The sequence below is a fragment of the Rhinoderma darwinii genome, chromosome 10 (assembly GCF_050947455.1).
Source record: "Rhinoderma darwinii isolate aRhiDar2 chromosome 10, aRhiDar2.hap1, whole genome shotgun sequence".
Lineage (NCBI taxonomy): Eukaryota > Metazoa > Chordata > Amphibia > Anura > Rhinodermatidae > Rhinoderma > Rhinoderma darwinii.
Window position 1 is genome coordinate 100,399,103 of NC_134696.1, and position 22,513 is coordinate 100,421,615.

Consider the following 22,513-nt stretch of genomic DNA (forward strand, 5'->3'; position numbering starts at 1 on the left):
ACCTCCGTCTTTTGTCTTGCCACTGGATATTTATACCATGCCCATTGTACCCATAGTGATGTTATACAAAAAAAGACCTTAGCCATTTTTCCTATATAGTCCTGTTTGTTACATTTTGTACTTTTTTCTGTCTTGGTTGTTATTATTACTTAATTTATTATTCTTATTACTTTTATTCATAGGAGACGTTCCCACCACAACAGTTGTACGAGGTTGTTCCACCAAAGACATGTGTGAACCCGCTCGACAAGTGTGGAATTTGGGCAAGATGACCGTTTACTTAGAAAACACTTGTACAAACAGTGGCATCGATGTACAATCCAGTCTGCTCCTGGCGATCATCTCTCTCGGGCTCTTTTGGAAATTCTCATGTTAACCCCGGAAATTTATAGTGGTTGCTGAAATGTATCCGCAATGACACAATTTGACTATTGCTTTCTTTGTATGTATGTGGCACGTATGTATGTGTAGGTTCCACTTTAATCACAAAACTTCAATTTAGCGTTGAGCATTGAGCTAGATATTGTGAAGACATTTGCACAATATATATTGTAAAAAAAAATTCCAATAGATTTGGATCTTACAAATTGGTACAAATGATGTAAATGAAGATGCTTTGGTCTCTATAGAATAAGCAAACTAACTACTGATTATAGGTAAATTAAAGGATTTTCCCATCTTAGCAATTTATGGCCCATTTCTAAGACCTGTCATCACTTGCTCGTCAGTGAGGGTATGATCCTTGGGACTTCTACCAATGACAAGCAAGAAGGAGCCATTGTCCAATCTAAGAGCTGTGCAGACAGCTGTAACACAGTCTTATTCAAGTTGCAGTACTGGGACATTTACTGGACGAGACTGGAGCTGAACAGAAAAAAATTCATGAGAAGACTTTTTGAACCATAGGCAACTGATGGGGGTCGTACCACCACTGATTAGCAAGTGATGGCATGTTAGCCATATACTGATACTGTCACCTGAATGGGAAAATCCCTTTAATTCTTAGGCATTCTTCTTACACCTTATATGGATAATTTTATCACATATAGTATGGTAGAACATTATAGTGTTTATAACAGCAATTAAGAATAATTTTCCAGCTATGACCCTGCTTTGCTTTGGCAGGTGAGCAAGATATTGCATTTGAGAACTAAACGTTGAATGGGGTTAAATTTGATCCCATCGCTGTACCACTAAAATAGATTAAAGTCCAGTTTTTAAAAAAATATATTTATTTTTTTTATCCAAATGAATCATTTTTCTGGGTGTTTATTCAGTTTTTATTTATTGTTACCCTTTATTTAGGAAGAATGGTTAACGTGATATTATTGTTAGTGATCTTAGAGAACACGGGAAACAAGATCTGGCATATCCTAGCGCCAGACACAAATAGTACTAAAATACATACACAACATCATACATGGTGTGGGGTTCTTGTCCCATTAGAGCAGGTGTGCCCCGTAAATAGCAGAGATATCTGCATCGCCCATGTCATGCGAAGCCATCTTCCATACCTCCCAGCACTTAAATTCCTATCTGTGGAACATTTTAAGCCCTACCCATGATCAGCCCAGGAATGCCCCCAAAATAGCCCAGAAATTGAAATTTCACCCACATTTGCATAAGCACAACCCATTTGAGGGCTGTTTTATAGGGAGGTCTGGGTCCTCTAGATTGTGCAGTAGTCAGCAGTACAGATGTTATGGCGCATTGAGTGATATTAAAATTGAGTTTGAAGTTTGGAACTCACTTTTAAGAAGTTAAAGGGCATTACTTAAAGGCGTAGTCCCGTCTTTATGTGTAAGTTCACTTTTAAAATGAATTTTGACCAGGAAAAGATCCAGCAGCAGATGGTTACTGCACAGCAGTCTGGTTGCTTAGTCTGGACCGCCCCCTGACAGCTGGACATTGAGGGTTTTTATAAATTGTTCTTTTTGCTTTTTCAATGTCAGTGCCTCTTATAACCTCCAATAAGAACGGCATTGTCTGCAAGAGCTGCCACGGCATGGAAGCCTTTCCCTGTGAGTCTAACACCTACATGTACTGCATCAGAAACGCGATAAGTGCATATCTCAGGTGACATAAACCTTAGGTAACTATCTAAAGCCCAAACTTGATAACTCATGAGACTGATGTCGGGTCTTCCTATCTCCTTACTTAGCCTACAAGTCTTTAGGATTATATCATTCTCTCCTCTGGGTTCCTCACCCTCCTCCCATCTTCTTTTATGTCCCTGTCCCTTGTCATGACCCTTCTACTTCCTATTGGGTTTGTCAAGAAAACTAAAGAGAAGCGAAGCCTACGCTTTCCAAAAATAGCCACACTACGTACTGCAGAGAAAATTATTTCTATGGTGACATCAATGAGGGGGAAGGTCCTGGCAGGGCTCTACCTAGATATTTTCGAATATCTTCAAGAATCACCTATGTAATAGAATGGGTCCAGAAAGTGTTCGTGCTTGGCTGCCCCATCACCACATCTGCCCCAAAGCCCCATGTTGGGTAGAATATTAGGGTAATAAAATTATATCAACTTTCTAAGTCCTTGAATCGTCTTCAATGATTCTATTAATTCCTTATATCTTTCTGGGGAAACTATATAGATATCATCCTGGCACTCACAGAGGTTTTCATGCAACTTTCCAAGAATGGGAAATATAGTTATATAGGGGTATGTGTCATGCTTCATTATGTAGCATAACTAGGCAAACCTGCCATTCGGGATCCTGGGGGAGCTTGTTTATTAAAATCCCTTTGAAATCTGTACCTGATGGATAAATCTATTCAGTCATTTTTTAGTTATTCCCTTTTCCGGGAAAGCTGTGTGATAATAAAGATAGTCGCCCTTTAATATCCGCAAAAGTTTATAATCCAGCTCTTCCAAACCCCTGAATGGCAAGTATAATGTAAACCAAAGATAATGACAAACTCCGCTCTGCTGTATCCGTAGGAACATTCCTCATTATAACCGTAGTAAAAAAAAATGCTACATAACAACAACAGGCTCCCCAGAGCTATGAAAAAACTACAACTCCCAGCAATGTCTAGCAGGCTAAAAAGTTGCATAAAAAAATCACATGTTAATACATGCAGCTTCGTAGCACTGTTAATACTTTTCAAGATCTCTGCTTGCTGACAGTGAATGTTACTGAATTCAAGAAATTTAAATAGTCAATTTTGTCTGCGCTGGTTGGAGAAATCCAAAGTATATGTGTTGTTGGTTTAACAGTTTTATTTGGTGTGTTTTAGGTCTACGCATTAAGAGACCGTATTGGTCTTTTCCTCAAGACAATACATTATTATATTAACAATAGTGCATTGTCCTGAGGAAGAGATCGTTACGGTCTCATAACGTGGAGCTCTAAAAGACGCGTTAAAACTGTTATATATATTTATACTAGTCATTCTCAATGAATTAGAATACCATCAAAAATGTCTCTCATATATTCTATAGAGGGATCTATTTCCAGCATTTTTTTCTTTTAATGTTGATGATTATGCTAAGGGCATGTTCACACGACAACGCAAAATACGTCTGAAATTACGAAGCTGTTTTCAGGAGAAAACAGCTCCCGAATATCAGACGTTTTTGCAAGTACTCGCGTTTTTCGCGGCGACTTTTACGTACGTAATTGGAGCTGTTTTTCAATGGAGTCAATGAAAAACGGCTCCAATTACGTCCCAAGAAGTGACATTTGCAGTGGGCGTAATTTTACGCGATGTCTTTTGACAGTGACGCGTAAAACGACACCTCGTCTGCACAGAACATCGTAAAACCCATTGAAATCAATGGGCAGATGTTTGCAGACGTAATGGAGCCGTCTTTTCAGGCGTAATTCGAGGCGTAAAACGCCTCCATTACGTCTGAAAATAGGTCGTGTGCACATACCCTAGTTAATGAAAACCCAAAATTTAGTCTCTCAGAAAATTTGAATATTGGGAAAAAGTTCAAGGTTATAGACTCGTGCTGTGACACTCTAATCAGCTCATCGACACAAAACACCTGCAAAGGTTTCCTAAGCCTTTAAATGGTCCATCATTCTGGTTCCGTAGGCTACTCAATCATAGAGAAGAATGCTGACTTGACAGTTTTCCAGAAGACCATCATTGACACCCTCCACAAGGACATTGCTTAGGAGCCTAGATATATATATTTTTTTACTTGGAAACCGTGGTGTTCTTGTTTCAGGTCTTAGTATAAAAATATCAATTTTGTTTTTTTATATTTTACTAAAGTTCTTTTTATTATTTCCTGTTAAAAGACAGAATAATCCCCACTCTATTCCGTCAGGTCCAAAATTCCACATTTTATCAGTTGACTAACATTTCCCGCCTTGAGATTATAGCTGATTCGGCAACGGGGCACCTTGTGATTATGATCAGGTGACTCTTCTGACAAAATGTTATTTTTTTAACGTCAATAAGCCCTTTAAGGATGAATTCACACACAGCGTTTTGTTGCATTTTAGATATATTTTCCATTATGTTTTGCATCATCTTCAGATACTGGGAAAGAAAAAAAAAAAAAATTAACTTTAAAGTTAAGGTTCAGTTTTGCGACCAACTCTTTTTTATTGTCTAACTGCATCTAAAATTAAAAATGAAGTTACTTCGATCGCTCGTCCCCATACATTTCTATCATGATGGCAGCACGTCAGGGAGATGTGCCGCCGGCACGATAATATCTTGGCCATTTAAAAACGATACAATCAGCCGATGGACGAGCATTTGCCCGATAATTGCCCAGTGTAAAAAGGCCCTAAGAGGCCACAGAAGAGACAGGAATAAATAAAGGGTCAGGTCCTTCATTGTGGATGTCTAATGGAAAAGTTCTCTACTGATTTTTTTTGTCTTTGGGTTTCCAGGAATTTTGGCACAGGGTTTATGTAAATAAGTGTAACTAATTATGAGATAGTCTTGGAAGTGCTTTATTAATTATAACAAGCTTCATTGGCAGCACAATTCCATCCCGCCCTATGTAAAGAGAGAGTGAGGTATGGGTGATGCCAAATGAGTTGAAATGATGCCACGGAGACTCTATGACCATTTCTTATTGCCAAAAAACTGAAACAGCTGTTATGGGATTAGAATTTAATTAATTATTATCTTATTATCTTAAAACCGTAGACAATGTATTTGAGGCTTCTGAGCGTTTACATTGTTTGTCTTTCCATCCTCGTATATAACACCTGCTTCGTCTTCTGTTCTGCACATTTGCTTCATGTTTCTTCCATTAATATATTAGTATTTTTCAACTCTTTGCATGTATTCAACAGTAAGTTTGGAGCGCCCTTGCCGGTAGTGGTTCATGGGTCCGGTGCAGGTTTATCACGGCAAAGATAGAATGGAGACAGAAGATTTGTGGTAACTCAGCTTTACTATGGCGGTGTTCTCTGCACACTCGGCCATAACAGTAACAACACTTATCAATATGAGAGGCACAGTCTTTAGACACTACTCAGGCAGGCGGAGGATGGCTGGCTTTTCTCTTTTTGACTTGGACAGAGCCAAGGGCTCTGCTCCCTGATACTGGGGTTGGTCCCGCAATATTAGGCCAAACTGGTTGTCTGCTTGTTTGCTTGCTTAATTGCTTGCTGTCACCCATGGGGAGGCTCCTGCCCATTGCCACCACTTCTCACATGACTCTTGCACACCACGAGAGGCTCCTGCCTGTCACCAGCAAACTCTTCAGATCCCACAGACTCAAGTCAAACAACAGCTTCCTATCAGCTGTCCTACACTGCTTCCTCTCAGCAGCTCTGCACAGCTTACTACTAGCAGCTCTGCACATCTTCCTCTCAGCAGCCCTACACAGTTTCCTCTAAGCAGTTCTACATGGCTTCCTCTCAGTAGCTCTAAAATGTTTCTTGTCAGCAGCTGTGCACAGCTTCATCTCAGCAGCTCTACACTGCTTCCTCTTAGCAGCTCTACACAGCTTCCTCTCAGTAGCTCTACACAACTTCCTCTCAGTAGCTCTACACAGCTTCCTTTCAGCAGCTCTACACAGCTTCCTCTTAGCAGCTCTACACTGCTTGCTCTTAGCAGCTCTACACAGCTTCCTTTCAGCAGCTCTACGCAGCTTCCTTTCAGCAGCTCTACGCAGCTTCCTACTAGCAGCTCTACACAGCTTCCTCTCAGTAGCTATACACAGCTTCCTCTTAGCAGCTCTACACTGCTTCCCCTCAGCAGCTCCACGCAGCTTCCTCTCAGCAGCTCTACACAGCTTCCTCTCAGTAGCTCTACACAACTTCCTCTCAGTAGCTCTACACAGCTTCCTTTCAGCAGCTCTACACAGCTTCCTCTCAGCAGCTCTACACAGCTTCCTCTCAGCAGCTCTACACAGCTTCCTCTCAGCAGCTCTACACAGCTTCCTCTTAGCAGCTCTACACTGCTTCCCCTCAGCAGCTCCACGCAGCTTCCTCTCAGCAACTCTACACAGCTTCCTCTCAGCAGCTCTACACAGCTTCCTCTCAGCAGCTCTGCACAGCTTCCTCTCAGCAGTTTTACAGAAAGAGGCATTTTTCTGCAATAAGATAGATTACAGAGTTTCTTATCTTCGCTTGTACTAAGTTGTTTTGTAATTGGATGTACGCGTTAAAAATGCCTCCTTCATACAATTGACAAATAAATTGTATACCTTTACTAATCCATTATTGAAGCCCGTTCAATTTAGTTCTATTGACGTGAATATTATCCCGTATCAATGATTTTTTTAACCAATATTGTATTCCCAATATACTTTTAGTTTCCCACAACATTTTATAAGAGCTATACAATACCGGAGAGGTGCTCAAACTATGTGGAATCCCAGATTCTATCATTTCCAGTAAGTCAAGACCTCTATCCTGATGTTGACCTAGGTGCAAGATAATATTACTAATACTCCTAGTATTGACACTTAATACTGCAGATGTCTGAGCCGCAACAAAATACAAAATTCCAATTTGGTATCAATGACTACAAAGATCACTTATTACTACAGGGCTATCCTTTGCAGCTATTGATAGCCCCATTTTCGACCAACCCCTTATCTTAGTCCGCCAGCTATGGATCAAGGGGACTCTATTTAGACCCATGTAATCGTCAACATGACCTGAAATATTGATCATCAAATACTTAAAGGATTCGGTAGCTTTCACCACCTTTAATGTGGGTACTGTCTTCTTCACATGTTTTTGCCCAATTTATCTAAAGGTAACAATATTGATTGTTTTCCGATTTATCCCCAAACCAGTAAAAAATTTCCCACATATCTTAACTATGTCAACAGCCTCCCATAAAAGAAACCTGTATTACTCAAAAAGATCAAGATCGTTCGCTTATACAGACACTTTCTCCTCTACTGTACCAAAGCTTCCCCATTCAAACAAATCCATCCTTGGGGTTCTTTATAAATCAGTTTTAACCGCCTAATAAACTTGGGCCAAACCACATCCTACTCGTAAAAATGTTCATTCTACCCTATCAAGTTCTTTAGTTGCATCAAGATGTAGGATTGCTCTCCCATTTACATTGTCAGCTTCACACACATATTCACAAAAAGTCTACATATATTATCTGTTGCTGTTTTCCTGACATAAATGAGCATTTATCGTGTTCCACCAAAGCTTTGATAACCATTTTTAATCTCCCTGCCCACACATTTACCAAAATCTTAAAGGGATTGTCTAGGCACGGACAACTGATGACCTGCACCGATCAGCTGTTCCGGCTGCCCCCGGGCTCCGGATGTTATGTAGGGTATGCAGTATTTGGAGCCGGAGGCAGATGGCTCCGACCACTACATGGCGGCCGTGCTGCAGAACAGCAACTCTGCTTCTATTCACTTATAGTGAATAGGAGCAGAATCGTGCCCGGAGGCAGCAGCTGATCGGCGCGGGGTCCGGGTGTCGGAAACCCACCAATCATATACTGATGACCTATCTGACCTAGTGGATAGGTCATCAGTTGTCCTATGCCTGGACAATCCCTTTAACATCAGTGTTTAGCAGAGAGATTGGTCTATAGCAGTCCGGATCCATCTCATCCTTGACCTGTTTTGCTATATATCTCCACATTGATTTAGGAAGTGTTTATAACTTATACGATTCCACCAATGTCTCTAACAGTTCTCTTACCAATGCTCTGATATTTTTTGAGGCCGTCAGGTCCAGAAGCCTTATTCCTTTTAGATTCTTTCATAGCTTGACTTATCTTTTCCACTGTAAGTGATGCGTCCAATATACCCCTCTGCTCTACACCAATGCCGAACATACCTTTTAGAAAACTGTCGGACGAACAATCGTTCGGCCAACAGTTGTTCCTCCTCATCCTTCTTACACATGCAAATTTGACCACTTAGATGCTGCAGTTCATAGCGAGAGAGAGGGCAGCCCCGTTCTTCACACAATCGCCCCCCCCCCCTGTGACACGATCGCTGGTTGCCGCTGTTTGTCATGGCAGCCTAGGGTTGTGATGAAGGCCACCAGGTCTGCCATCTTTCTGCTCCTATCAAGCCCTTACAGGGGCAGGGCTTAAAAGGTAACTAAACTTTCAAAATCTTCTGACAGCTAAAACGGAGCAGCAGAAGTGCTCGGGTGAGCTATTTTGTTTCTGATCGTCTTTTCGCCGATTGATTTAGGAAGTGTTCCTAACTTATACGATCCCACCACTGCATGACTCCTCTGGCAGCAGCGTATCTTCTTGCAAACTAAAAAAGTGGGCCTGTTAAAAGCCAACATCGGGGGAGAGTGGGGACATACCTATTAGATAGTCAGCTGGTTCCAAAGAAATTGGCAGGCTCGGCCAATGCTCATCTAAAACGCATGGCAACCTTAAGATGTTTCAGATCAACAGATTAAAAATATCTACTAACTTTGATTCTACTTTCATCACCATCTGAGCTGTGTACATTGCAAAAAAAAAAAAAAATGTCTAAAACAATCCAATATAGCCACTTCCAGAGCTCATATTTTAAATTTTTAGCAAACTGGGCCAACAATTTTCTTGTGTTTTTCCCCCTCCCTAAACTATTAACATCTGCTCAGTTCATAGATGTCGTTCTAAGGCCTTTTGGGAATCCATCCGTCCATCAAGTTTAAGCTGGCCATACACTTGTGATAGCTGTCAGGCGAATGCTCATTCGGCCAACAGCTATTCCTCCCAACAACCCCAGACAAATGCATGAACGGCTTGGCCAAGCTTGACTCCTCTAGCAGAGACTTATCTATGTGCAAACAAAAGGATGCAGCATGTTATAATTCAGCTGCCGTCGGGGAGAGTCAAGACGCCACCATACACGTTAGATGGTCATCCGGTGCCACCGAAAACTGCATTAAATCTCCATTTCATCCCCACAACCTGATTTAAGCATAATTACATATTCATAGATTTAGAATAAAATCTCACGCCATTAATGAAAATCAATTGGTCAAATTCTGTAAATTCAGTTGGAAGCAGCATTTGCCTGTGAAAAATTGTTTTTCCTTGAACACCACTATTGAGGCTCATTTACACGGGGCTGTAAAATGGTCTTTAAAAGAGTGGCGATCAACTTATTATGACCCTAAACATGTTTCTTTCCTTTTGTGTCCCGGTCATTAAAATTCTCTTTCAAAACTTTATTACGATCTATTCAAATTCATCATTTTATCTAGAAGGGTTCTGGCACTGAATACAGGGGCAGGGGTTTCAGAGGAATTCTGTGCTCTCTGTCAACAAAATTGGGTGATGTCGAAATGAGTTGATCTCATGTCACCTCCGACCACGAGTCTCTATGACCATTTCTTCTTGCCAAAATCTAAAACGACAGTTGAGTGTTGTCACCTAAATTTCTGGGATTACAATTGAATTAATTATCTTATTATGTTAGAACTATTGACAATGTAATTAGGTTCTTCTATGATATAATATAATGATATAATCTACCGGCTTATATTATAGAGTTCGGTTTTCTATCACTCCTGGACATCTATTGGGGACTGTCTTGAGGACCTCGACCTAGGGATTCCCTGAAGCAAAGTCCAGACCTCATCGCCAGGGTAAAAGTTACTCCCAGGTTAGGCTGTGCCCCGGGGCAGACATACAATATGTGCAACCTGTACAGTAGGGGCCCAGTAGGTTAGGGGGACTACTGCCATCTTAAATCAGCTTCCTACCATCTATTAGTTGCATGTAAGGGACTGACCTAATGAGTTTCATGGCTCACAATTACTGGTGGATTTTTAGAAAGAGGTACAGGGGGATCCCTGTGATAAAGAGAAATAGGCCCATATACTGTTCTTGCACCGGGGCCCTCTGCAGTCTGTGTCCGCTCCTGGCTTTGCCAACCAAATAGAGGCGTTCTACCAGCTCACCTACTGGTTATTGCACTATAATGTCCAGCTTTTGTCCAGTCAGTCCACTGTACCAATACACCTGCTGCCTATCGTACTACAATAGTGCAGGTACTTTCCTTGTCCTCTAGTTATCTTGATGCCGGTATACCAGGTCGTTCCTCTACCGACCTTGGCTTGGCTGTTACATGTTTACCTCACCCCTGATGTATCTGTCTTTACCTGTAACAGATTGCATGACCACCTCCTACGCATCAGGTCCCAACCTCTCTGCATCCTGGACTGGCCTCTATAGCAATGACGAAATAGGAAAAGGGGGGAGGGGAGTAGTTCTAGTCCCTGTAGATCCTGACAATAATACAGTACACAGATTGAAAAGTAACAGAATTTTTCTCTTTTTATTGTTTAAATTAGGACATCAACCACATGATTTAATCTGATGAAACTAATTGGTGTAATAGCACCAATCAGTGGGCAGAGGTGTGTTTTGTATGTAAAACAGAGTGTCCCTCTCAGCTGATTGGTCCAGATGGATCACATGACTGGTTCAAGCTCCAAGAGGACATACTGTATAGGCTGTGAGATGAGCAATCCTACACAGGGGAGTGAATATCACAGCTAGAATCAGTGCTATAGAAAGCAGAGAAGAGTCTCTGTATACTTACTTGCAGACGGGTGACTAGGTGACTAAAGGGACATTAACTCCAAAATGCTATTTACAGTTGTTCCAAATGGAAGAAAAGATCTGAAGCCCAAACTACTGCTCAAACAAATGAAATACTAAACAAACAACAGGACAGAAATATTCATGAGCAAATAGACATTTTATTATTTGCTTTCAGTGGCACAGTCGAGTCAATGAAAACAGGATAATAGATTATATATTTATTCCTATTCAATTGCTGGTATTATTTTAAATACTTTTCTCTTAATTTCAGTTATGCCAAAAAATGCAGAAAACTTGCTGAATCCAATATCATTGGCACAGGACTTGAAAGATGTTCCTGGTTGAGATCCATCTGTGGAAGGAAAGTAATAACCAGTTTATTATATGTCATTTTACTTAGTCACAAAAAGGTTTAGAAATGTTTTTGAAATGTTGAAGAGGCGACCTTCATCCATTACCTGGTTTCCTGAACGTCCCTTGGTACTCTACACACAAGTTGTCAGTTCCTCTACATTTCACTGTCGTCTCAAATTTGCACCCTTCAGTATTGTTGTCTTCATAGCAATATGGACAGGTCATATTATTTACCGGCTCGTTGTCAACGGGTACTGCAAAATAAAATCAGGACAATATCAGGATCATCAATGTCTTTTTATCCAAATTCCCAAGGGCTATCTTACTTTCATCTAAAGATTAGAGGCTTTTGTAAAAATAGCTGGTGTCTACCAATAGCATGATGGGAGTCACCCATGGGGGGTACTCGTAATTTGCTCCACTCTCCTGTTTCCTTTTATTATACTCTTTAGTAATAACCCTCTTCTATTACTTATATGTCCTCCTTACTTACTGTAATAATCCGGGTTGCAATTTTCTCCTTCACAGCAGCTTACATAGGACTGAAAGTCAAACTCATCACTTGTAACGCAGAGCCATTCTCCACATTTTATATCATATGGACAGCCTTTGTAAATGAACGGGATTTTGTTGGAATCTGGAATAAATATAATAAATTTTTGAGTGTGAAGGTAGACAAGACATGGTGAGACAACTAGACAACTACCCATAACAGACTTATGTTGTATGTTACTCATTGGACATAGTGCACCAAATCCCGAGTACTTGATCATGGAAAGGTTATCGGAGAAGAATAATGATAGAAATTGACTGATCTGCTTGAAATATGTTGAGTAATAAGAATTGGAATTGGGTTGTACCTCAGGGAGTTCAGAGAATTCTACACATAAAGTAGCCTAATGACAATGTACGTTAAAGGAAAGGTTGGCTGATATAGATTCAGTAGTGAGTTTCCCAACAATGATCCTTCAGGACAAGGTTAACACTCAAAGCAAATTAGGTGTTTAGACTTTTTTGATCTTTGACATTGAGAAGATACTTACCGAACCTTGTAAATCCGGCAATTGTGACACAGCCAGAGGCATTTTTACATTTCACTGACTTCTCTTTGATGCAAGTGTCTCCACTTCGGTTCAAGCAGGACTTACACATCAGGCATTCCCCTAAAAAATAACGTCATATTATGTTCAAGATGGTCCCTATTGGTGCAATTACAGCATTTGAACCCATAGTTTTCTTATGACAAATTTCTAATTACATAAAACAAGGAAAATGAGAAGATTAAGGTGAAAGAAACAGCAGAAAGAGTGGCGGGAGAAGGAAGAGGAAAGTAAGGAGGTGGATGAAAAGGGTGAGAGAAGATGACGGAAAAGTAAGGAAGAAGGAGAAAAGGAAAAAGAAGATGAAGGAGAAGGAAGAATAAGAAAAAGGAGGAAGAGAACAAAAAGGAAAAAAAAAAGGGGGGAGGGAAGGTGGAGAAGAAGAAAGAGAAGTGGAGAAGAAAAAGAAAGAGGAGAAGATTAAGAAGGTGGAGGAGAGAGAGGAGGAGAAAGGATAAGGAGAAGATTAAGAAGAAGGAGAAGAAGAAGAAGAAGAAGACAAGGAAAAAGAAGAAAGAGAAAACTAAAGAAAATGAAGAGGATAAGAGGAAGGTGGGGAGAAAATAAATAAGGTAGAGGAGAGGGAGAGAAGAGGAAAAGGAGAAGAGGAAGAAGAATAAAGAGAAGTATATGATGAAGAAGAAGATGATGATGATGATGATGAAGAAGAAGAAGAAGGAGAAGACAAGGCAAAAGTAGAAATAGAAAACTAAAGAGGAGGTAGAGAATATGAAGAAGAAGAAGGTGGAGGAGAGTGAGAAAAGAGGAAAAGGAGAAGAGAAAGAAGAAGTAAGAGAAGTAGAAGAAGAGATGATAATGATGATGATGAAGAAGAAGAAAAAGAAATAGAAGACAAGAAAAAAAGAAGAAAGAGAAAACTAAAGACAAGGAAGAGTATATCAAGAAGGTGAAGGAGATGAGAGAGCAGAGAAGAAGGTCAAGAAGGAGAAGACGACAAGAAAAAAAAAGGAGGGAGAAGAGAAAAATAAAGAGAAGAGACAGGAGAAGATGAGGACAAGGAGGAGGAAAAGAAAAGGAAAAAGAAGAAATAGGAGGAAGAGAAACAAAAAGAAAAGAAGAAGAAGGTGGAGGAGAGGAAGGCGATGATGATGACGATGAGGAGGAGGAGGAGGAGGAGAAGAAGAAGAAGAAGAAGAAGAAAGAAAGAAAGAAAGAAAGAAAGAAAGAAAGAAAGAAAGAAAGAAAGAAAGAAAGAAAGAAAGAAGGAAGGAAAGAAAGAAAGAAAGAAAGAAAGAAGGAAGGAAGGAAAGAAAGAAAGAAAGAAAGAAAGAAAGAAAGAAAGAAAGAAAGAAAGAAAGAAAGAAAGAAAGAAAGAAAGAAAGAAGGAAGGAAAGAAAGAAAGAAAGAAAGAAAGAAGGAAGGAAGGAAAGAAAGAAAGAAAGAAAGAAAGAAAGAAAGAAAGAAAGAAAGAAAGAAAGAAAGAAAGAAAGAAAGAAAGAAAGAAAGAAAGAGAAGATCATAACATTTTAGATTTTGGGATACATTTATATAGGGTCTAACAATTATATTTCCGTCTGTGAAAATGGCTTAATGTGTATCACATTCACCAGAGCAAGAATTTGCATTCCATATTAGTTTGCCTGCCAAAAATTATGAAGGAACTTTGCAATAAAGTTTGATGACTCCTCACTGTACTATGTGTATATGTTGTCAAGTGACTACGCTAGACTTACCTGGGAGAACAAGAGCATAGACCATGCAAAGCAGAGCTACCAGGTTCTCCATTGTGAATGAATGGGTGGCTTCTCGGTTTCTCTTCTGGTTGTCTTGTCGTCTGTACACAGGGCTCATATAAATACTGTTTGGAAAGGCAAAGAGACTATTGTATCATGGGATGGGTCACATCTTTTCCATAACACTTGACTTGGCACACCAAGATTCCAAGTTTTCCTGGCAGGACATTCTTCTCCTCTAGACAAAGGTACAAGAATGGCCTTCAGAAAAGGTTTGACCATAATAAGACAATGATGTGATGGCCTATAGTACAAGGTATCTTAAGAATATCTGTCTATTCGATCTCGCCAAAAATAGAAGAATAGATTTGTCGTGTTTGCTTTTGTGCAATATTTACTATATAGCTCAAGAAAATTTGCTTCCTTTTATTCTGTTTCTATATCAGGTAGCTTAAGGTAAATAATCAAACCGAGAAAGAATACCCACTATATGTAAAGTCATACAATTAGGACATGATCGCTACACATGGGAACCCATATGAGATATGTAAACCGACAAAGACTACTCTAAATGCTATAATGAAAAATGTCCATCGATTTGTAAAGAAAAATACTAAATCTTTATTAAGACACAAAAACAGTTGTACATACCGTTTTAAAAGAAAAAAAAAACACAGATAAAAACACATGTACACAAAGTACAAAAAGAGGACAGTGTATATCATAAGGCAGGGCATATATGGTGGTAACACAGGTCAATATTTCCAAATATCAAAGCAATCCTTGTATATGTCCAGCACCCAACGCGCGTTTCGCACCTGGCTTCATCAGTCCTCTTTTTTTACTTTGTGTACATGTGTTTTTATGGGTGTTTTTTTTTTAATGGTATGTACGACTGTTTTTGTGTCTTAATAAAGATTTTGCAATTTTTTTCTACAAATCAATGGACATTTTTCAATATAGCATTTAGTTTAAGGTAAATGTTTAACATTAAATATCATTATTATTTTTCTTAATCTAAATAGGTCCAAAATTAGTTGCTGATTAATGTCCAAATACATCATTGTAGGGTACGATGAGCCCTTTTTCTGTTGTAGAGCTCAAAATCCCCTTTATGTAAGCATAGGCTGACTCTTGCCACCACTAGGGGGAGTTTTCCGTATACGGACTTATACAAGGTGCTTTATACTCAATAATTGATATGTATGCAGTGAGCTCCCTTTAGTGGTGGCTGCAAATCAGAATTGTATTATTTAACCCCTCGGCTACATGTGACGTAACTGTACATCCCAGTCAGAAAGGTGGAGTATGGAGCGGGCACACTGCAGCAGCCGGGATAACAGATAACTGCGATCAAACTATTTAACCACTTCGATTCTGCAGTCCATAGCGAGAGAGGGGGGTAGCCCCGTTCTTCACACAATCACCCCCCCCCCCCCGTGACACGATCGCTGTTTGCCGCTGTTTGTCATGGCAGCCCAGGGTTGATGTTAAGGCCACCAGGTCTGCCATCTTTCTACTCCTATGAAGCCCTTACAGGGGCACGGCTTAAAAGGTAACTAAACTTTCAAAATCTTCTGACAGCTAAAACGGAGCAGCAGAAGTGCTCGGGTGCTTTCCGCGAAAAGCCGATCAATTGGTGTACAGGCAAAATTCAATGGTAAAGAACGTTGTATTCAACTCTCTTGGTAGGTAAAAATATATGGATTTATTAGGTCATCTTAAAAACAGGACAAATACATTAAAATCCCGGGAGGGCGCTTACGCGTTTCAAACCACTAGGGTTCTTAATCATAGCTATGACCTAATATAAGATGGCCTAATAAATCCATATATTTTTTTACTACCAAGATTGCTGGTTACAACATTCTTTACCATTGAATTTTGCCTCACATATCTGCTGCCAACTCAGATGATTTATTTTCCCGTCTCTACGAGCACCATTCAAATGGACAACGTGGTTTGGATGAAAACGGAGTAAACGCTGTGGAAACCTGGTGATCAAGCACTTGCTCATACTTTATATTATTATATAATTGGCGTACGGGCTCAATAGAAAGTCTACGACATGTCAGAAGTTTTTGAAAGTTTAGTTACCCTTTAATAGGACCCAGTAAAAACAGTTGAATAAGATTGTCAATAATGCACAAAGAAATAAAAAATATTAAAAGTTCATAAAACCACCCTTTTCCCATTTTTGCCTGAAGTAATGTAAAAAATAAAAAAAGTAAACATAATTGGTATCGCCGCGTCCATAAATGTCTGAACTAATAAAATAAAGCAATATTTAACCCACCGGATGAACGCCATAAGGAAAAAATTACAATGCCAGAATTGCTGTTATATTTGGTCACCTTGTTTCCCCAAAAAAATTAATCAAAAATGATCAAAAGGTCATATGTACCCCAAAATGGTACCAATAAAAACGACAGCTCGCCTCGCAAAAAAACAAGCCCTCACTCCGCTCCATCGATGGAAATATAAAAAAAAAGTAAAAACTGATTTTTTTCATTAGCAACTACTTTACGAAAAAAGGTACATCATAAAAAAATTATATAAATTTCCAATTCCACCCCACAAATATTTTTTTCAGTTTCCCAGTACATGATATAATAATTGATGAAAGCAAAAATAAACCATAGATAGCGCTGCTAACACCTAACCAGATCCATGATATTGGTAAAGTAAATAAGAGCTTTATTAAAACTTGATATGGCTACGCGTTTCGATACTGCACTAGCTACAGTGGCCTGAGGAAGACACTAGTGCAATGTTGAAACGCATAGCCATATCAAGTCTTAATAAAGCTCTTATTTACATTACCAATATCGTGGATCTGGTTTGGTGATAGCAGCGCTATCTATGGTTTATTTTTGCCTTCATCAATTATTGTACTATTTGCGTTAACGGTGTTTGTGACCGGATCGGACCAAGCTGCAGCTTCATCTCACCATTACCTTTTGCATTCATCAGGGTTGTGCCTGAATTTGCACATCTCTCTTAGACTATACCTAGTCTGTCTGCATCATTTAGCTTTGGTGACCTTCATGTGGCACCGTGTTTTTTTCTTTTCTTTCTCAGTACATGATATGGTACTTTAAATGGTCACATTAAAAACTACAACTCATCTGGCAAAAAACAAGTCGTCATATGTCTATGTCAATTTAAAAATAAAAAAGTGATGGCTTTTCGGAAGACAGAGAGGGAAAAACAAAAATTAAGAATAGCTGCAGCACCAAAGGGGTTAAAGGCTATGGACAGGCTGCAATATTTTTATTAATTCATTCGTTTTAAGACCCCTTGATATTCAGTTTGCAGTTTGGGTCTAGCCTCAAACACAGCTTCATTCGTGTACTGCTTTCACCTTCTGAAGACACTGATATATTCCCTGTGTGATCCATTGTGGTTTGTGCAGACACTGATGCTGACGGATTGGGCAATATCCCCGTCCCCCAGTAGACTCTGCCTTTAGTGTTCTGTTGCCTCTCTAGGGGTAAAGTAGAGAGAACATACTCTCATTGAAGCAGATAGGCGACATCAGCCCTGAGTCAACAGTAGCCAGGAGCAGTGTGCTGTCGGATTTATGTCAGAAGCAGCAGCACAGTCACCTATGTAAAGGAGTTACACAGACGCTGCAGCAAAAATTGTATTATGTTGGCACAAAATGTTGGCCCTAAAATGAAATGTTGTTAAAAGATGGATCTTATCGTATGGCATATAGATAAGTCATAGGGGTTCTGGTTTTGTCCCTTGTATAATACAATGAGGGCTGGAATATGGATATATTACTTTCTATGTCATCCTTTATCATCTTCCCTTCAGCTAAAATGGAAATCGGTAAAATTCATTATAGTGGAAGGTAGCATAAACCTTTACATGTTTCCAGAATCCACTTCTGTCAGTAATCCTGCAGATTTTACTCCCCATCTTCTTCCATGAGGTTCAACTATTCTATTATTAAAGGGAAACTCTGGTGAAAATAATATTTCCTATGTGAATTGCCAGCTGTTATCATGTTATCTTCTATTACAGGTCTCTGAGTAATAAAATATCAGGCAGAATGTGCCTGGACCATTGCATAGTATAAATGACATAGTGACAATCCAGAAATCCACTGGGTGTCAACTGCAAATCCTGTTAGCCCTTCTATTTCTGTTTTTGTCACTTAATCTTCTCCAGCCTTCTACCTGCTTCCTGTAAATGATGTAAAACTATTACCAACCAATCATCTCTGCCCCTCACTGCAGTCGGTTGAAGTTTTCTCACTGCCTGTGACATGCTGCATGCTGCTGCACAGCTCACAGTCTGCGGCCTCTCCTGTGCATATGTGAATCTCCAGCTTTCTGCTCAATATTTAGAATGATCTATGTAACTACAACTTCTGATAGATGTGATCTGGCCACACCTCCCTGTGCAAGGCATTATGGGACACATAGTTACCAGAGCTACTGACTGCAGGCAATGATTTCTATAATCAAGATATAGCAATCTTGCTTCTAAAAAGCAAGTTAAATGTGGCATGGGATGAGATAGAAGAACACTGTCATAATGTGGACCAGTTAGGGGGGTGGTTGGAATAAATTTATGTGTGTGCTAAAGATCAATTAGATTACTGAAGTCTATAGGATTTTTTCCCAAATTGCTGTTTTAACCTTTTTTATGCATTTTGCTTCTACCATGACATTATTATATATGGAGCTTGAGAAGAAAATATATTCTATATATCATGTTTATTATTAATATTATTATTATTATTATTATAATTGATGAGCAAATCGGTGAAAATTCACTTTGCGACATTTCACAATAGGGGTAATTTCCCCTTGCAGGGCTGTATTTCAATCAAATAATATGATGGAGACTAAAATTTTAACTGATGGATCCCTATTCCAGCTTTCATTGTGTTATACAAGGGAACTATGGCTATATGGGTTTTTGTTTTTTTCCACATTAGACAAAAGAAATAGAAACAACACATTGCTTAGCGGGTATTTATTGAAGGGTTCAGAAAATCACATCTTAATTGAAATCTTAAATTATTAGAAATGGCTCCTTTACTTTTAGTATTTTGAGTATTCCATTGGATTATAGGGTTTCTGCTAACCTTGTATGTTGCACCTTATGGTTTAAAAGCTACTACAACTCCCAGTATAATCTGACAACCTGAGTGTTGCACTTCCCCAAAGTGTGCGGACCAACAACATTTCTATACATTCATGTACCCAGAAAAGAGCCCAGATCCCAACGGCAAAGCCAAGAAAACATTGAGATGTCCCAATGGAAAGCGTTATACATTGTATCCTTCTATACTCTTTATTATATAATCATTCCGATGCAGGAGGCAATCATTTGTGATCAGAGGAAGATCATCAGAATTTCATGTGGCCGATTCAGTCATTGATTCATTCATTGGAGGCTCGTGGATTATGAAATAACGTCTAACAGCTCTTGTGCTTCCTGTGTAGTTCTTTAATCCCAATGGCGCTGTCAAAATTGCATATGCAGGTAAAAGAATTACAACAGCCTTTAATGGAATAGTTCCCCACTTTCTGATCTGTAGACACAAAAACAATGGGCATCATTATATTTTGGATACAGTAGAATTCCTTTAATACAGCATCAATGCAACCTGAAAGGTATCAGATTATCAAATATTCTAGAATATTAGTAAAAAACGTATAGGGGCATAGCTATAGGGGGTGCAGACGTAGCCGCAAGTTACGCCCTTGTCTGTTGTCTACAAGTTACGCCCTTGTCTGTAGTCTACAAGTTACGCCCTTGTCTGTAGTCTACAAGTTACGCCCTTGTCTGTAGTCTACAAGTTACGCCCTTGTCTGTAGTCTACAAGTTACGCCCTTGTCTGTAGATGTGTATAGATTGGCAAGAAAAGGGTCTGAGAGAGTGGAGTAAAACATGACCGAACGATCGGACTACACAGAGTTTGTATTCATCGAAACTCATAGGTTTGCACAAGAGCTGTATACACAAAACGGGAGGATATTTTTGATCATTTGCAAAGTTGCTTTATTCTTTTTTATTTCACAAGCAGTGGATTATTATTAACAATTGGTTGCGAAAGTATACACATCCTATAAGAAAAAAGGATTTGTTCACCTGGATGCATAATTTCCCCTCTATAGTCAAAGCATCGGGTCTCGGATCCAGTGCACTCCACCTCCTCGTCAGTCTTACATTCCTTCTGGGTGCCCCTACTGTAGCAGGATGGACATTTTTTACCATTCGTTTTTTTATCTTCTTTAGGAACTGGAGAAATAAAGTTTAGTTCAATATTTCATCTAAAATGTATAAATGTCATTCCAATACACAGGTAATACTAATTTATTCATCATATTACTTAAAGGGATTGTCCAGTTTTATGTAAGTCTTAAACATTTTATAAGGAAAAAGTTCTGCAACTTTCTAATATACTTTGTGTTTTAATTCCCATTATTTTCAAAATCTCTGCTTGCTGTCATGAAAGGGAACATGTTTACCTTTTTGAATTGCACATTGTTACAATGTAATAATTCTTCTATGAGCCAAACACAGCAGCGGGACAAATCTCTCCTTTTGTGATCTCCAGTTCTCTAATCTATACTAATACATTGTAACAAGCCCATCAGCTGTATAACTAGGTCTGTACCAGATTTAAGCCTTTAAACAGGAATGGTCCCATTCATTGACAGCTAACAGGTATCTTTGTATAGGAATTGAAACAAAATGTAAAAAGTTGAAAAACTTTTCATACGCTTCGAGCGGAGCAATCCCTTTAAGAAAATATACAGTAAGCCTTAAAATCTACAATGCACTGGGACCATCCTAAAGGCTGAATGATCCAACCACATATTTAAAGGGATAACCTCATGAAGACAAAACCTTGTATAAGCAAATTGCCGCGGTTCTGGCATCAGAAGCCTTTGATGATCAGCGGTTATCACCAGAGGTAGCTGAGGCCAGCTATGCATTTTCTATACAGCGGCCACTACAGGGGAAATGTAGTATTACATGACGGCCATTCAAATGAATCTGATATATGGATAGGCCGAACGACAGCTGCCCTTTGTGAATAGCTTTCCGCTTTGTCTAACAGAAAGTGGTCCCATTTATTACATCAGTATTCCCCTAAGAGGTCGTGGGTTTTGGTGATTGTGTCAATTATTCCCTTATAGTTCCTACCATTGTAACACTTACGTTTATATCCTTGAGTGTTGCATAAATCGCCAGTGCAGCAATGTATATAACCTCGGACTTTGACATTTTCCTGCGAGAGAAAGCCCTTTTCTTCACACATAGAATCATTAGCGCAACCTTTGAATATTGACTGAAACCAATCTCCACCTACAAAAGAAGAAAATAGACATCACAAAACCGGAACTACGATGGTGATATTTTTGTTAAAAAGACGAATTAAGTTGCACTCACCATTGTAGTAGTATTGGGAGGCGGTCATACATTGGTTTCCAATGCAGTCAGTTTCAGTCTCGTTACAAGTTGTGGAGTTCAGAGACAAGCATGAAATACATTTATAGGAAAAGACTGGAAGATAAAGGAGACAATCCAGTGATATGTTATGGGACAGTCAGATAGGGGGATGCAGGTAAAGTGAATTATTTTGGGTCCTTGGTTGACAGCAGAATCATAATCATAGCCAACGAGACCCAGACATTGGTCATTGCCAACATTGCCACCTTGACTCTTCAGTGACTTGAATTCTTGACTCATGAACCAGACTTTTTGTTAAGATAGGTGCCTTATTTTTGTTTGTTGTTTCTTTTTCACTTGACTACTATGAATATGGGAACAAGCTTCAACCGCCACTTGTATTTTAAGGGAATTAACTTTTTAGAATCTTTACTAAAGGGTAAGGATTGACTCCATAGAACCACCACTGGACGTGAAAGAGGTGGGCCATATAAAACCCACTGCAATGTCCGCGGCTGCGGGCCGTCAGCTCCAACCTCCCCCTGAAAGCTGCAGCCATGAGTCGGCAAGCGCTGGCCCCAGCCTCCTCCACAGGAGATGCCAGCGCTCGCGTCCACTCACCTCAGCCGGATCCCGTAGGCTGCGCGCGCACGCTTGTGCCCGCTCTTAGAGGGGCAGCAGACTTTGACCCGTGAGTACCCTGGACTATAAGAGGGGTCCAGCCCCCTGCTTCTATGACTGAGTGTTGTTGTTTCCCTTTGTCTGTCTTGTGAAAGGTCTCCTAAGTGTCTTCCATCTTCCCAGTGTTCCCCGTACCTGTATCCTGTTTCCCGTGCTATCTGTACCATCCTGGTCTACTGCCGTTCTGAGCTGTTGTCGTGTTGTGCTTCATCTCCACGTCTGTTTTGCTGCTCCACGCCTGACGTCTACCTGCCGCCTGGTCCCAGCTGATCCTGCCTTGCTG

General features: G+C 39.7%; 2 protein-coding genes across 2 annotated transcripts in view; one reads left to right on the forward strand and one right to left on the reverse strand.

Moving 5' to 3' along the window:
- The window catches only part of LOC142661633 (phospholipase A2 inhibitor NAI-like), a 30,824-nt gene extending 29,616 nt beyond the window's left edge, over window positions 1-1,208 (forward strand). The window contains exon 5 of the mRNA XM_075839054.1: window positions 183-1,208. Coding sequence (XP_075695169.1) covers window positions 183-376 — 194 coding nt within the window. The 3' untranslated portion in view covers window positions 377-1,208. The remainder of the gene's footprint in view (window positions 1-182) is intronic.
- Window positions 1,209-19,565: 18,357 nt separating this feature from the next.
- Window positions 19,566-21,849, reverse strand: LOC142662695 (phospholipase A2 inhibitor CNF-like). Its single transcript, XM_075840907.1, has 5 exons — window positions 21,792-21,849; window positions 21,550-21,663; window positions 21,319-21,465; window positions 20,242-20,391; window positions 19,566-19,756 (listed from the first exon to the last, which is right to left on the reverse strand). Exons 1-5 carry the CDS (start codon window positions 21,847-21,849, stop codon window positions 19,566-19,568), a joined length of 660 nt encoding a protein of 219 aa, XP_075697022.1.
- Between the last annotated feature and the right edge of the window lie 664 nt (window positions 21,850-22,513).

What these genes read in the sequence shown, in the direction of transcription:
- LOC142662695 (XM_075840907.1), bottom strand. Translation starts at nt 21,849, where the DNA reads ATGAGTCAAGAATTCAAGTCACTGAAGAGTCAAGGTGGCAATGTTGGC. An exon ending in CAATGTTGGCAATGACCAAT is followed by an intron (nt 21,664 to 21,791) that starts GTCTGGGTCTCG and finishes TTTATCTTCCAG; the next exon opens with TCTTTTCCTATAAATGTATT. An exon ending in CTCCCAATACTACTACAATG is followed by an intron (nt 21,466 to 21,549) that starts GTGAGTGCAACT and finishes CTTCTTTTGTAG; the next exon opens with GTGGAGATTGGTTTCAGTCA.